The 15,207-nt window shown below is 37.9% G+C and overlaps 1 protein-coding gene across 9 annotated transcripts in view; it reads left to right on the top strand.

The window, feature by feature from the left end:
• The window catches only part of osbpl8 (oxysterol binding protein like 8), a 137,242-nt gene that overhangs the window by 51,496 nt on the left and 70,539 nt on the right, over nt 1–15,207 (top strand). For all 9 annotated transcript variants that reach the window (XM_031897639.1, XM_018091936.2, XM_012958584.3 and 6 more), the window contains one exon: nt 14,325–14,459. In XM_031897639.1, coding sequence (XP_031753499.1) covers nt 14,369–14,459 — 91 coding nt within the window. In that variant the 5' untranslated portion in view covers nt 14,325–14,368. The remainder of the gene's footprint in view (nt 1–14,324; nt 14,460–15,207) is intronic.

The following is a 15,207-nucleotide window of genomic DNA, read 5'->3' as shown; positions in this document are numbered from 1 at the left end:
AACGCGAGACTTTGCATTCTCACGCGTTTTCATGCGTATATCGGCTACATGTGCCTGCACCCGAGCGTATCCCATTCATTCGGGTGCAGGCAAAAAAAAAGGGGTGCATAGAGTGCAGCCCCAATATTATGCATTTTCAGGTTTGGCGGCCATGTACTTATGTGCAACCAGACATAGGTATCGTTTTATTCAGGGGAACTTGCAGATTGATGGTTAGTAAGTTTTTGGTAGTTGCCATGGAGATTTTGGGGAGAAATCTAGGTTTTTTATCTGGTTTTTCCTTGATTTCTGACCAAAATCTAGGTTTGTATCTGGTTTTTCCTTGATTTCTGACCAAAGCGCTGACTTCTGCAAGGGACTGCGGCCACAATTTTCCATGTAGAAAGAGAAGAGTGGCGTCTCTGAATAGCTGAAGGTGTGCACTTTTCGTAAATATATAGATTGTGGGGGTTATCTCACAGGTAGGGGGGGTTAACAGTGAAAAACTGCAGGTAGTGCACATAGAGCGCAGCCCCCAAAATTTCAACTGAAATTGCCCTTATGCATTGCCCCTGTTTGGGGGCATTTGGTGGCCACGTCTTTATGTGCACCCATACATATGGGGTATCGTTTTATTCAGGGGAACTTGCAAATTGAGGTTTAGTAAGTTTTTGGTAGTTGCCATGGAGATTTTGGGGAGAAATCTAGGTTTGTATCTGGTTTTTCCTTGATTTCTGACCAAAATCTAGGTTTGTATCTGGTTTTTCCTTGATTTCTGACCAAAGCGCTAACTTCTGCAAGGGCCTGCGGCCACAATTTTCCATGTAGAAAGAGGAGAGTGGCGTCTCTGAATAGCTGAAGGTGTGCACTTTTCAGAAATATATAGTTTGCGGGGGTTATTTCACAGGTATGGGGGTGTTTAGACTAAATAACTGCAGATAGAGCACAGCCCCCCCTTATGCATTGCCCCTGTTTGGGGGCATTTGGTGGCCACGTCTTTATGTGCACCCATACATATGGGGTATCGTTTTATTCAGGGGAACTTGCAAATTGAGGTTTAGTAAGTTTTTGGTAGTTGCCATGGAGATTTTGGGGAGAAATCTAGGTTTGTATCTGGTTTTTCCTTGATTTCTGACCAAAGCGCTGACTTCTGCAAGGGACTGCGGCCACAATTTTCCATGTAGAAAGAGAAGAGTGGTGTCTCTGAATAGCTGAAGGTGTGCACTTTTCGTAAATATATAGATTGTGGGGGTATCTCACAGGTAGGGGGGGTTATCACTGAAAAACTGCAGGTAGTGCACATAGAGCGCAGCCCCCAAAATTTCAACTGAAATTCCCCTTATGCATTGCCCCTGTTTTGGGGCATTTGGTGGCCACGTCTTTATGTGCACCCATACATATGGGGTATCGTTTTATTCAGGGGAACTTGCAGATTGATGGTTAGTAAGTTTTTGGTAGTTGCCATGGAGATTTTGGGGAGAAATCTAGGTTTGTATCTGGTTTTTCCTTGATTTCTGACCAAAGCGCTAACTTCTGCAAGGGACTGCGGCCACAATTTTCCATGTAGAAAGAGGAGAGTGGCGTCTCTGAATAGCTGAAGGTTTGCACTTTTCGTAAATATATAGATTGTGGGGGTTATCTCACAGGTAGGGGGGGTTAACACTGAAAAACTGCAGGTAGTGCACATAGAGCGCAGCCCCCAAAATTTCAACTGAAATTGCCCTTATGCATTGCCCCTGTTTTGGGGCATTTGGTGGCCACGTCTTTATGTGCACCCATACATATGGGGTATCGTTTTATTCAGGGGAACTTGCAGATTGATGGTTAGTAAGTTTTTGGTAGTTGCCATGGAGATTTTGGGGAGAAATCTAGGTTTTTTATCTGGTTTTTCCTTGATTTCTGACCAAAGCGCTGACTTCTGCAAGGGACTGCGGCCACAATTTTCCATGTAGAAAGAGAAGAGTGGTGTCTCTGAATAGCTGAAGGTGTGCACTTTTCAGAAATATATAGTTTGTGGGGGTTATTTCACAGGTAGGGGGGGTTAACACTGAAAAACTGCAGGAAGTGCACATAGAGCGCAGCCCCCACATTTTTAGCTGTAATTGCCCTTGTGCATTGCCCCTGCTTTGGAGTGTTTGGTGCCCATGTCTTTATGTGCACCCATACATATGGGGCATCATTTTATTCAGGAGAAGTTTGTCTTTCAAATATGCCTTTGTTAGAAAATTTTTATGAGATTTTTTTTTGTCAAATCCACATTTGATCATGCGTCCAAGTTTACGTTTTTAGAAAAAAAAAAAAATGTCATAAAAAGTTCCAAATTTCACAATGCACTGACAAAAGGTATTTGGCTTTTGAGTGAAAACTACATTGCACCTAGAAACCTGAAGGTCTGTAGTTTCTAAAGATACCAAACATGAGGGGATATTTTAGATTTACATATAAGTTATGCTGCATTAACTGTTACAAGCGCTTTTCTGCTTTGTTCTGGTGTGATATTGTACTAAGTATTGCCTTAGTTTGGGGGTTACTTCTGGACAGGAACTGTGGGGTACCACCACATATTTGGTATCGTTGGAATTGGGAGTATCAGGGCTTTTACAAACAATAAAAAAAAGTGAGTAAAATTAACTTTTCTATGGAAAAAAACCTCAAAATATACAGAAATTTTTCATAATTTTATTTTTTTTTTACATATTTCACCCAAAATACACATCATATCTCCAGAAAAGTTATAAAATTTGGTATGTATGTCGAAGCCCAATTAGTGACGAAAAAAACGATATATAATTTCCCTAGTTTCGTGGAGGTTTTCCTACCAAAAAACATTGTTAAAGTGAATGAGTACAAAATGCTTAAAAAACGTCTGGCACTGGGGGGAACCGAAATGACGAATTCGGCTGGCACTTAAAGGGTTAATGGTTTTCTTGACTTGTGTGGGAATGGCTGTAATGGCTTAAATTACAATATTTTTATTTATGAAATGCAATATAATGTATTTGCATGGTCTGTTTATGTGTACATACATACTTGTCAATGTACAGTAAGTTGACTATCAGCAAATGGTGAGGAGGTTCAAAATATTTTCTATAAATTGTTTTGATGGGAAAATATTTTTTTCTTTCTTTCACCAAATACAGTTGCTTGCCTACAGGTTTGGTTAAATGTTAAGCTTAATAGCCCTGTATTTGGCCATAATGGATAGAAGTGACCCCAGCAAATGTTCAGAATGCAGTACAGGTATAGGAGTTATATCCAGCTCTAATATACATTTTCCATAGAGTCCTGTTTAAACCACTCTATTTTTTATTTTACTGATATCTGTAATCATAACCTAGTTCTGTAAGATACTGCATACATGTTTATATCAGGAAGCAGTTCTATGTAGTTTTTTTTGGCATTGATTAAGGGACAAACATTACCAAGAAGAAATTGTGTATTGATATGCAATGTATGTCTCTGCACCACAGTGTTCCTCCAGACCACCCATATTTTTTGCCACTTAAGGTAGCCCTTACTTTGCCCCAGGTAGGCTTATGCACGGTATAGAACTTGCTTCTAAACGTACTGCACATCAGCATTTTCCTATGCCCTCAGTAACTCCAGAGGTACAGAAAAGTTTTTTCCCCTCCTTTTTCTGTTTTAATAACCTCCTTTTGCTCACAAAACAACTATGAGCTGCCCTCAAAATCCTCTAGTAAGATGATTCCATGATTCCAAAAGAATGAAGGAAACAAACTTTAACTAACTTGTTTAATTAACAAGATTATGTCATACTGACAGGTCCCCTTAACTGAACCCAGGGTGCCTGACTGAACCAAATCCCAACCCTGTCTTGTCTTCTGTATTTGGTGCATTCTGCATTTATACATACAAATACAGCAGCTATTGATAGATAAATATACAGTATTATCAATTTGGACCTATTCAACAGATAAAACATTGATTTTGAAACCAATACATGAAGGAAGCATTCCGTTATGTTTTATTTCTTGCTGTTGAATGAAAATGTTAGCTGATGTTGCTGTTCTATCGGGCATATCGGGTATATTTGACTCCTTTAGACCTCCTTGATTGATGTCTGGCTGAACATCGGGCAGGTGCCAGTCGGCAGTTTTGATTTTCCTATCAGATTGGGGACCGCATTGGCTCATTGATGGCACTTATTTATACCTGCCTTTTCATTCAATCCTAGGGCCAAACAATCAAATTATGGCGGATCTTTAACGTGCATGGCCACCTTTACTCCCCTAGCAAGTCAGCATGTTGAATTGTGAATTCCCTACTAATTGTATTTCTTATCCTTTGTTGCATTATGCACACACATTTTTTTTCTTAGTTCTGCTTGGTTGTACCTAAGTGCCTTCAGATCACTGTTTTAGCCAAGTCATGTTCTACTTTTTTTATATGCAACATGCTGCATTTATATGTGTTAGGCACATATTTTAATTATTAAAATGGAGAAAAATGTGTGAAACTGACACATGTCCTTACTTGCATTAAAAACACACGTCTATGGAAGTATTGGAGAGTATCTAAACATTACTTTTACTTTCATTATGATAGATTTGAAGTTTTGTGTTGTACACTTTATAAAGAAGGTAGTTTGCAATTTAAAGTGGACCTGGGGACCTGTCACCCAGACATAAAAAGCTGTATAATAAAGTAATTTTCAACCATGCTTTTTATAAACTTTATTTAGAAATTACAGCTGTCAGTCGTATTTTGCCTTCCCCGCCTTCTGTTCTGCGCCTCCTATTCGGCCCTGCCCTCCATACAATCTATTATTATGTAGCCAGTGCATATGCATCAGATACCCCCATTCCGGCACATACAAAAGATTTTGGGATGATGCAAAGCTTATTTTAATAAGAGTGTCCACAAATGGCGCCTGCTTGCTGTGATTTGTAAATTCCAAGACTGAAAGAAACACGATTTATATAATTTATTTAGTGTAATTACATACAGTAATGTTACAATAGAAAAGAATTTGGAATTATGTTGTAGGGCAGTGCTGTCCAACTGGCGGCCCGCGGGCCGCATGCGGCCCGCGACCCCCCTCTGTGTGGCCCCCCACCTGTCTGGCTGCTTTGATGGCTTACTCTTGTGTAAGCTTTAAATGGTATCAGTACTGTGATTAACTGGCCCCCTGCATGGTTCTCACCTCAGATTCAGGCTGTAATCCCTCTGTATTGTTTAAAAATGTAATCCCCTGTGTTTTTCACACCTTTTAATACCTGCATTGTTCACCCCCTGCAGTGTTCACACCTCAGGCTCAGATGGTAATGACTCCCATTGTTCACTTCTTCACACCTCAGACATAGGTACTGTAGGCAGAGTATGGCACACACAGCCAGCATAGGGCAGGTAGAGTATGGCACACACAGGCAGCATAGGTCAGGGAGGGTATGGCACACACAGGAAGGGTAGGGCAGGCAGAGTATGGCATACACAGGAAGGGTAGGGCAGGCAGAGTATGGCACACACAGACAGCATAGGACAGGCAGAGTATGGCACACACAGACAGCATAGGACAGGCAGAGTGCTGCCTGTGTGTGCCATACTCTGCTTGCCCTATGCTGCTTGTGGGAGGTGAACCTGGCAGGGGTTTGTTGTGGGAGTTTGTTAGCAGTTGGAAATAGCCATTAAATGGTCCCTAAGGTGTGTAATTATGTACTGGGGGTTGTTCTGCTATCCACAGGGGTGGAGGAGGCATATGGAATTTAAGGGTATATCTTAATATGACATAATTCTTTCACATATGAATGATGGTTGATATCCCCACAGTAAGGACCAAGCATTTGGGATTTTGCTGTGCTACCACCATTGTGATAAAATAGGTGTGGTTTGAAGTGGGTGTGGTTTCAAAAAGGGGAGTGGTCAAAACTGGCTAACATTAGCGGCCCTCCACCATGTATGCTAGAGAAATTCCGGCCCTCGGCACCGCAGAAGTTGGACAGCACTGTTGTAGGGTAACAGCTCCCCTTTAAAGGGATTTTTCACATTTTTATTAATCTCTATTATATTGTCAAAAGTAGAATTGCAGTTTCTTTGTTTTTAATTATTTATGTTTATTGTTCTGTAGCTCTCACCCACTGAATTTATACTGTTTTGTAGTAAATAATAAAGGGGTTGTCCTCCTTTCAGTTACCTTTTAAGTATGATGTAGAGAGTAATGTTCTGAGACAATTTGCAATTGGTCTTAATTTTTTATTATTTGCAGTTTAAGTATTTCAGTTTTTGTTCCACATCTCTCCAGTTTGGAGTTTCAGCAGCTATCTGGTTGCTATGAACCAAATTAACTTAGCAACCAGGGAGTGGTTTTAATGAGAGACTGATATATGATAACAATAATACTAGCCTTCGCAGAGTAATAGTTTTTGGCTGCTGGGGTCAGTGCCCCCCATTCGAAAGCTGAGTCAGAAGAAGGCAAATAATAATAAAAAAAAAAAACTATAAAAGATAAATAATGAAGACCAATTGAAAAGTTGCTTAGAATTGGCCATTCTATAACATGCTAAAAGTTAAATTAAAGGTGAACTACCCCTTTAATTACCGTATCATTCAGGAAGCAGTTTTAAAATTATAAATGAAAGCTGTATTATACATGGTCTGAACAGCATAACAAATAAGAAATATTAAGAACAGCAGTTATATTCAAGCCTTAACTTAGTGCCACACGCCATATTTTCAGCCTGAGGATAAGCACAGGCCAAGAATCCACCCCTACACTTTAAAATATGAAAGTTGTGCCTGCACCCAGAAGCATTGCTTTGGCTCAGGTGCAAGAACACGCAGCATATTTCAGCCCCAAAACTGCATACTTGAGCAGTTTCAGGTTTAAAATAAATGTGTTCCTGCACCCGAGCCAAAGCAATGCTTCTGGGTGCAAGCACAACCGTGTGGCAGTAGCCTTACATTTACATTGTTTGGCTGCTGGCATTACTGACCCCAACAACCAGCTGCATACTAGAAAGAGCCAGAATAGGACATCTAATCGTTTGAAAACCAAAACTCAAGTCTAGTACCATTCCCCTTAAAGTTTTGTCTTGTTTAATACTATTTATGTAAATGCTGCAATTATTTTGGGGGATGTATAAACTACCTAGTTTCACAGGTTATTTAATCAGTACAGATCTTGGATAGGGACCTGACAGCATACTCTACTGACATTTACAACTCATTCTCTCTTCTAAATTAGTCTCTCTTTCTCTGCCGTATGATTTTTCTTTGTGCTATTAATTCACATGGTAATCAGCTGCTATTTGTATCCTAACAAAGGCTCATCAAGCAAAACCTACAGTTTCCCTTTGAGCAAGAACATCTGCTTCATTCATTGAGAGTTTTGAATCATATTTAAAAACGCGAAATTCTTTTTCTTCACTCTTTTTCTTCATTTTTTAAATTTAAGATTTTGCCTTTTCATTTTCCTTCCCTTATTTCTAGATCTGAGTTCTATGTGCTTTATAAATGTACATTGCATCTCGGTGCTCTTTGCTTGCTTACATTTCCTTCAGGCAGCATTTGGTTGCTGTCATGTTGCTTTTGTTCCTCATAGTTGCACTGTGTAAGATCTCCAGCATAGCTCTAATATATGCTTTTCACTTGGGTATTGCGTGACACAACTGATGCTGTTGTTATTACTGAAAACAGTTCTTCCTACAAGTGTGCTTTGAATGTACACACTCATTGCTAAATAGCGAAGAAGCTGGGTTACAGATCTGTAAATAATATGCCAGCTCCTTCTATTTTCTTTTTTTTAAAGAGGACCAAACCTGTTTTTATTGAAATGTCCACCTTAGATAAAGATCCCCACGATTTGTACAGTACTGTAAGTAGTTTCTGCTTGTATTTGAGTGTGGTCATTATATCTATCACTCTTGTTTCTTCCTTTTTTTTACTTTCTCTTTGAGAACATAGAAACAATCCTTTTGTTCCTTTAGAAATCTTAACTTTTATGGGTGTTAATATATTTCTTAGGCTTGGGCAATGTATTTATTAGCACCTATAACACAAGTTTTCTTTACAGGATTTGAGTGCAGCTGCTTTTGTATCATATTGGAGGCCCAACTCCAGCATACCTCTTTATTATTGTTGAATATATTTTGTGCAGGTTTTGCTTTCTGCTTGTTGCTCTGTTAGTTTATAGTGACTATAGCTGCAAAAACAACTGCAGGGAGGGAAGCTAAACAGGCACAGTGGTTACAGCCATTTATTTATTAAGGGTGGGAGATTGGTATGCCTTAAGAGTAATTTGGGTTTTGAAAGTGGGTCATCACATACATGCAAACAGGGGTTTGCTGTGGGCAATGTAAAGTACCTTTGTAAATAATTATGTTCCTTTTTGTTTCATTGCTTGTAAAGGCCATGACTATTCATTTTCCTACAGCTGTATAGGATCTACCTTTTCTTGTTACAGGTATGGGACCTATTATTCAGAATGCTCAGGACTTGGGGTTTTCCAGATAATGGATCTTTCTGTAACTTGGATCTCCACAATTTACGTCAGCTAAAAATCCTTTAAATATTGAATAGACCCAATAGGCTTGTTTTGCCTCCAATTAGGATTAATTATACCTTAGTACAAGGTACTGTTTTATTACAGTACAGTACAGAAAAGGAAATCATTTTTAAAAATTAGAATTATTTACTTATAATGGAGTCTATGGGAAATGGCCTTTCCATAATTCAGAACTTTCTGGATAACAGGTTTCCAGATAAGGGATCCCATACCTGTACTAGTTACTGATTTAGTATGAAAACAGTTGACTGGTATCGGCATGCATCTGGTAAGATCATTGCAATTTTTTCCTGATATGGACTGTTGTTTATAGGTGTATATTTTTGAGTCAACGTAGTTATTCATGCATTTTTCTGAAAGTTATTCTTCTGCCTTAGTTATACTGGTTTTTGCTTGTCCTATTGTTCCTTCTGTGGCCACTGAGGGCACAAGGCCTTCAAAATTCTGGTTCAAATAGTACACCAGTAGACACAGATTAAGACACAGCACTTACCTAAGAAGGTTGGAGGAATATGCCTGTGGGTATGTGGTAAGCAAAAAAAAAGGAGTCACAAAGAAAAAGTAATCATTGCTTGTGTACTATCTGAAAGCAGTTGAACTGAAAAAGTGTTAAACAGGGGTAGTGGCTTTCTTTTTGGGTACTATATCTGTTTTTTATTTTTAAAAAATTGCTAAATGCTGTAGTGTATGTGCAGTGTTCCTTGAAACTTTCTTAACTCAGAATCTATGGAAACTATACCTTAAATCCCCAGAGTGTCATCTGTCTAGGGATATATTTATTCCCAGGACGTGGTGTTTCCATGATTATTTTCCATCTATTATATTACGATTCTCATGAGCAACATGTAGTTACACAAAAAAAGCTGCCTTTCCATATGTTTGTCATGTTGCTTCTTAAAGATGTACAAATGTTTTTTACCACTACAGTGCATATTACAAGTTCAGATCTGAGATGAGCAGCCCTTGCCAAATGATGTTATACTGCAACTTCTAAGAGCTGTTGGTTCTTGAAGGGATCCTTGGAGTTTAAGACTTTATTGAAATGTAATCCTGTGAAAAAATGTTTGTCATTTATACTGTGATCTATTTTAAGTTCTGGCTAAATTACTCCTTGGGTGATTGTGTACAACATTTTGTACGTTGTCAGATGTCCATGCCTAAATTTAGAGTATATGGCGCATCCTGGTTTTAGACTATACAGGTATGGGATCCGTTATCCTGAAACCCGTTATCTAGACAGCTTAGAATTACGGAAAGCCTGCCTCCCATAGACTCCATTTTAATCAAATTATTTGTAATTTTAAAACTGATTTCCTTTTTCTCTGTAATAATAAAACAGGACCTGTATTTGATCCCAACTAAGATTTAATTAATCCATATTGGATGCAAAACAATCCTATTTAATTAGTGTTTTTATTGATTTTTTTTTTTTAGTAGACTTAAGGTATGGAGATCCAAATTACGGAAAGACTCCTTATCTGGAATACCCTTGGTCCCGTGCATTCTGGATAATGGGTCCTATACCTGTACTCTCTCATCCCTCTATTCTTCTATCAACATCTGTATCTGAGTCTTAACCTAAAAATAAAAAATATTTTAAGGACCATGAAAAAAGTTAGTTTTTTTTTATAGTAGTTTTTATATAGATTTATGCACACCATCTTTGTATCAACTTTAAATCACATATGGGTCACACTTTTATTAAATCTATATAGAAAGGCTCCTTCTAAAAAAAGAAAATTAATATAACGAACCAGGGAATTTTAAGAAACTTTTGTTAGTAACCCTTAAAATAGTATCAAACATACCAGACAGAATGGGAATAAGGAGTAATAGATATCCTTTAACTGGAGTGCTGTGTTTCACTGACATGATAAAATTGACACAAATTAAGTTTACAGCAAGTCTATCTGCTGTATCGCCAAAACATAAATGCTCATTTTCTAATTGATTGTATCTGAACAATATTTGATTAATGTAACACAGTATACATAAAAATGTAAGTGTTCTCTATGGCAGTGGTATGCTCACCTGACAAAACCTGTGGGTTGGGACAGGTTGGGGGGTGATTTGGGCTGGGTCAGGTGCCTTCTCCCCAGCTCTTTCCAACAAACTACTTTTGTCAGAAGCCACTGCCACCCCTTTAATTGTGATATCAGAGGTGGGTAGGTCAGACTCAATTGCGTTGAGTTGAGCCAAGTTCGGAAGTGGCACATTAGAATTGGTGCAGGTCAGCAAATTACTACTGCATGGGGAAAGTTGGTGGGTGTATCAGGACAGTTGTTTTTTTTTTTAGATACACAGGTACATTTTGTCTATCCTGTTGTCTATTTCTATATACATTGAGCTGTTGGGAAATGTTAGGAAATTGTTTGACATGGTTTTAAACATATTTTGTAGTAATGTCAAGGATTTTTAGTTTTATATATTTTAGAAATTTAATTTGTTTTAGATAGAATTGAAGAATTAAAACCGATTGCAGTTTGATCTGATTGATCTTCAGATTTTCTTTTTTATTTTAAGGTTCAGTTCTTAAACCAGTAGATGGAGCCATACACATTCATACCTTTCTCCATATTTTTACGCTAGTCCTAGTTTCCTTGTTGAAATATAGCCGTTTGCTGTGACTCATAGCAAAAATGAAAGCAACAATAGACAGGTATTTACAGGAAACAAAACCCTTGTTTGTTTAACTTACCGATTTGGAAGGAAAAAACAGCGTTTGTGTTCCTCAAATACGGTAGTTGATTAAGAGCATTTAGCCAAACACAGGCAGATGTTTAAACTTTTCTTTGCTCCCCAAAATTGCAGATTTCAAAATTTATGATGTGTGCTCCAAGGGTTAATAATAAAACAATTTTGCAGAACAGTTAGGACAAGGCAAGCACTTTTTGATAGTAAGCATTAGTGGACATTCCTCAATACTCTTAGTTACAGGTAATAAACAGAACAGCAGGTATAAAATGAGTGGTATGTACGAATTTAGTATGAATAGTAAAATTGCTATTTAATCTTGTTTATGAAACTGTGCTACAAGTGCAATGGCCTTGTTCAAGGAAATTAGTTTGTGTTTCAGGGTATATATTAGTTATGAGCTTGTTGATAACTTTGGCACCAGCACCTAACCCATACCTGCTCGTTCTAAACCAGTGTCCAACCAAGTTTTTAAAGATTTTTTTTTTTTTGGCCTGGGTTTAAGGTTTCCACCTTACCCCTTTAAGGGCTCATACAGATGGACATTTCACCATACATACTCCTGCAATGGCATTCTCCTCTGTTCCACTGCAGGGGAAGGCAGGGCAAAATGCAGCTGTTCCTTCCCTGTTGTGCTATACTCACACAGGCACTATGTAAGCGCCAAAATACAGGTGAAACACAGCATGTTGCTTTCCACCTGTGTTTGGCGCTTACATGCACCTGTGTACGTACAGAATAGGAATAGGAATAGGAAAGAAAGGGCTGCATGCTACAGAATGAACTATGTGCAAAAAAACAACTTTTGTGATGCTCCTTTAATATGGTAGTTGATTAAGAGCATTTGTCCTGACACAGGCAGATGTTTAACTTTGCTTGGCCTAACAAAATTACAAATCTTAAAATGTATGCTGATGATGTTCTTTAAAGGTTAATAAAATCATTTGTGCAGAACTTTTAGGGGCTGCACTGGGCAAATCCTTGAAAGAGAAGGACCTTGGAGTCCTTGTAGATAATAAACTTGGCTGTAGCAAACAATGCTAGTCAGCAGCTGCAAGGACAAACAGCGTTTTGAGCTGTATTAAAGGGGCATAGATTTGCAGGAAGAGAGGGTCATTCTTCCACTTTACAGAGTGCTGGTTAGTTTGGCCTAGAATCTTCCTGAACCCATATCTAGAGAGAATTTTTCAGGTTCCCACATTTTTGAGTGACATTCAAGTTACCTGTGAGCACACCCATAATGCCATTAAATTAAGAGGGATGATGCCAAGTGTTTTGTCGTGCACCTACTGAGCCTGAAATCAATGGGACACCAAAATGCCTTGAATTGCCCAATTCGTTGTTGCCCTTAACCATGCCTAAGCAGCCAGTGGTTTAATTGCAGAGTAGGCACAAACTTATTATCAGCTCCCACTGTGCCGCTGTTGTGTCCATTCACAAAGTCAGGAAAGGGTTGTCTCAACATTATAGGAGTTTTGGTTGCCTAATATGCCCTTAAAAGGGACCTGTCACTCAGATATTATAAGCTGTTTAATAAAAGTCCTTTTCAAATTAAATAAACATAAACCCCATTTTTTTTAAATTATAATATCAGTGCCTGTTATAAAATTTGAAATCTCAGCTGTCTTATTTCAACTTCAAGCAGAGAATCAGCACCTTGTAGTATCAGACTTAGATGTTACTGCACTCCTCTCTTTTCCCCTCCCTTCTCTCTGTCTATAATTGTGTATTCTGTGCATGAGATACCCCTTTCTGGCACATAAACAATAGTTTGGGATGTTGCAAATCTTGCCTTAATAACAGGTTCCAAAAAATGGCACCTGCCTGCTTACTTTAGTTTAATTAAAGTAAGTTTAAGTAAAGTGTTATTTGCCTGACTGGCACAATAGAAAAAAAGAATTATGTCTTGGGGTGACAAATGCCCTTTAAATCACACTATTTATACTTGGAATCTAGCTGCACAATTAAAATAAGATGTTACTATGCTCCCTACTTAGCTCTGGTTTGGAAATATTGAAATTTTCTTTGTTTTGTTAGTAGCTTATACATGTTGGTTTATATTAAAAAAAATAGAAGCTGAAAGACTTGCTGCTGTACAATATTTTTGAAGATTTAAATGCACAATAGTGATGAGCGAATCTGTCCCGTTTCGCTTTGCCATAAAATTTGCGAAACACCCACGTGGTTTTTTGTTTTCTTTTTTTTGTCACCTGCATCTTATTTTTGTCACCCATCTTTTTTTGGTGTGGCTGGGCCAATTTTGACGCGACTGTGTCCATTTTTGATGCGACCACAACTTTTTGGACGTGCTACTAATTTTTCCACAGTAAATTTTCACAGAAGTTTTGCGAAACAATGGCGAAACGTGGAAATTCACTGCGAATCTGTGCCTGGCAAAAAATTCACTCATCACTAATGCACAATTGATGTTTCAAATCAAATAATGTTTTTTTTAAGAAATTGGTGCCATGTACTTCTCATGGCAACAAACTGTTTATTTAATTGTGTATTAATGGTCTGTAAACTTGTTTTAAATATGTGAGGGTTAATAGTGTCGTTTTTGGTTATAGACCTATATCTGGAAGGTTTAAGGGTAAAGTATACATCAATATACACCTTTTTCAACATGAGCAAAATAATTGGCACACATGCTGAAAGTATATTTTTGCTTTTTAATGTATAAAAATTGATTATTTTTCTTTTTTTATTTTGATTTTTTTTTATTTTGATCTACCACCCTGATGTAGTTTTGAGACAATGAGCTTGCTATAAACAAATGACTTACTATCTGCTATTGTTAGTAGCATTAATAACGTATGCAACCACCACAATAGATAATAAATTCATACTGACCTTGTTAAAGATTGTAGTAAAATAGTCTGCTCTCTTTTTATTCTACCAACTTTAAATTAAACACTGTTGAAAATGGCTTGGATTGGGCTGAATCCGGAATTTGGTCCATGTGTCAGTGTTATTGCTTGGATTTCTAGAGTCTATAGAAAAAGCAAAAGCATATATAACTGACTAGATAAAAGAATATAAATTGATAGCACCTTGATGGTAGATGTTATAAATATCAATGCTGTAAATATGTATGTATATGTTTTCAATAACCTATTTTTATTTATAGATCTTGTAGCAAATAGTGAGTCCCCACTGATCCTACCAGCAAAGATGAGCCAACGCCAAGGTAAAGACGCATACCTTTCTCCAACCAAAGATTTGGTCCAGGCTACACTCAGTCCCGGCATTATCCACAGCCATGGTAAGATCTAGTTCCTTTAGAGTTTTATTGTTTGTTTTTTTGGTTTTTTTTTAAGTCTACTTATTACCACTTCAGATTATAATAAATTTGTAAATTAAATTCTGCACCTCATCACAAAATAGCATTTTCATTAAGATTAATGAAAATCATTTATGTTACCCAAGGATGTAATTGCTAGAGCACTAAGATGAATAACTGCATCCCTCTTAGTGCTCACTTAGCAAGCACTTTTGCACAGGGGTGAACTGTGCTCTGCTCCTCATGCCAGATTGATGAAAAGCTAGCACAATGAGCATAGGCTGAAGGAACAGCTGAGCCCTTTCCTTACCACCCCCCACCCCATTTATCTCTTACCAATACAGAGATTATTAATGCAGTGAGTACTGTATTCTAGGGACAAGTGTCACGTCTCTCTGCTATTGCCTGCGGCAGGTATGAAATGCAGAACACAATGTGCAAAGTGCAAAAAATGCCGTATTGCAGGCTTTTTTTTTTTTTACTTTTCACACTTCATTCTGCTTTGTAAATTACCTTTAATATTCACAATCTGCTCACAGTAACTGCCTGGTTTCAGAAATACCTGTAGCATGAAAAGTACTCATACTGGATACACATCTCTGGCTACAATGACTTGTTTTGTTTTGTTTTTGCTGGGGTGGAGAATTGTGCTAGAAGCTACTGAATGTTGCACATTGAAATAGTTGTCAGAATGTCAGTGCAGCATTTCTGTGAGTGCTTATGGCTGTAT

Source organism: Xenopus tropicalis, chromosome 3 (genome assembly GCF_000004195.4).
Source record: "Xenopus tropicalis strain Nigerian chromosome 3, UCB_Xtro_10.0, whole genome shotgun sequence".
Classification (NCBI taxonomy): domain Eukaryota; kingdom Metazoa; phylum Chordata; class Amphibia; order Anura; family Pipidae; genus Xenopus; species Xenopus tropicalis.
Note: the sequence above shows the minus strand (reverse complement) of the source record. Positions and strands in the feature narration are given on the sequence as shown.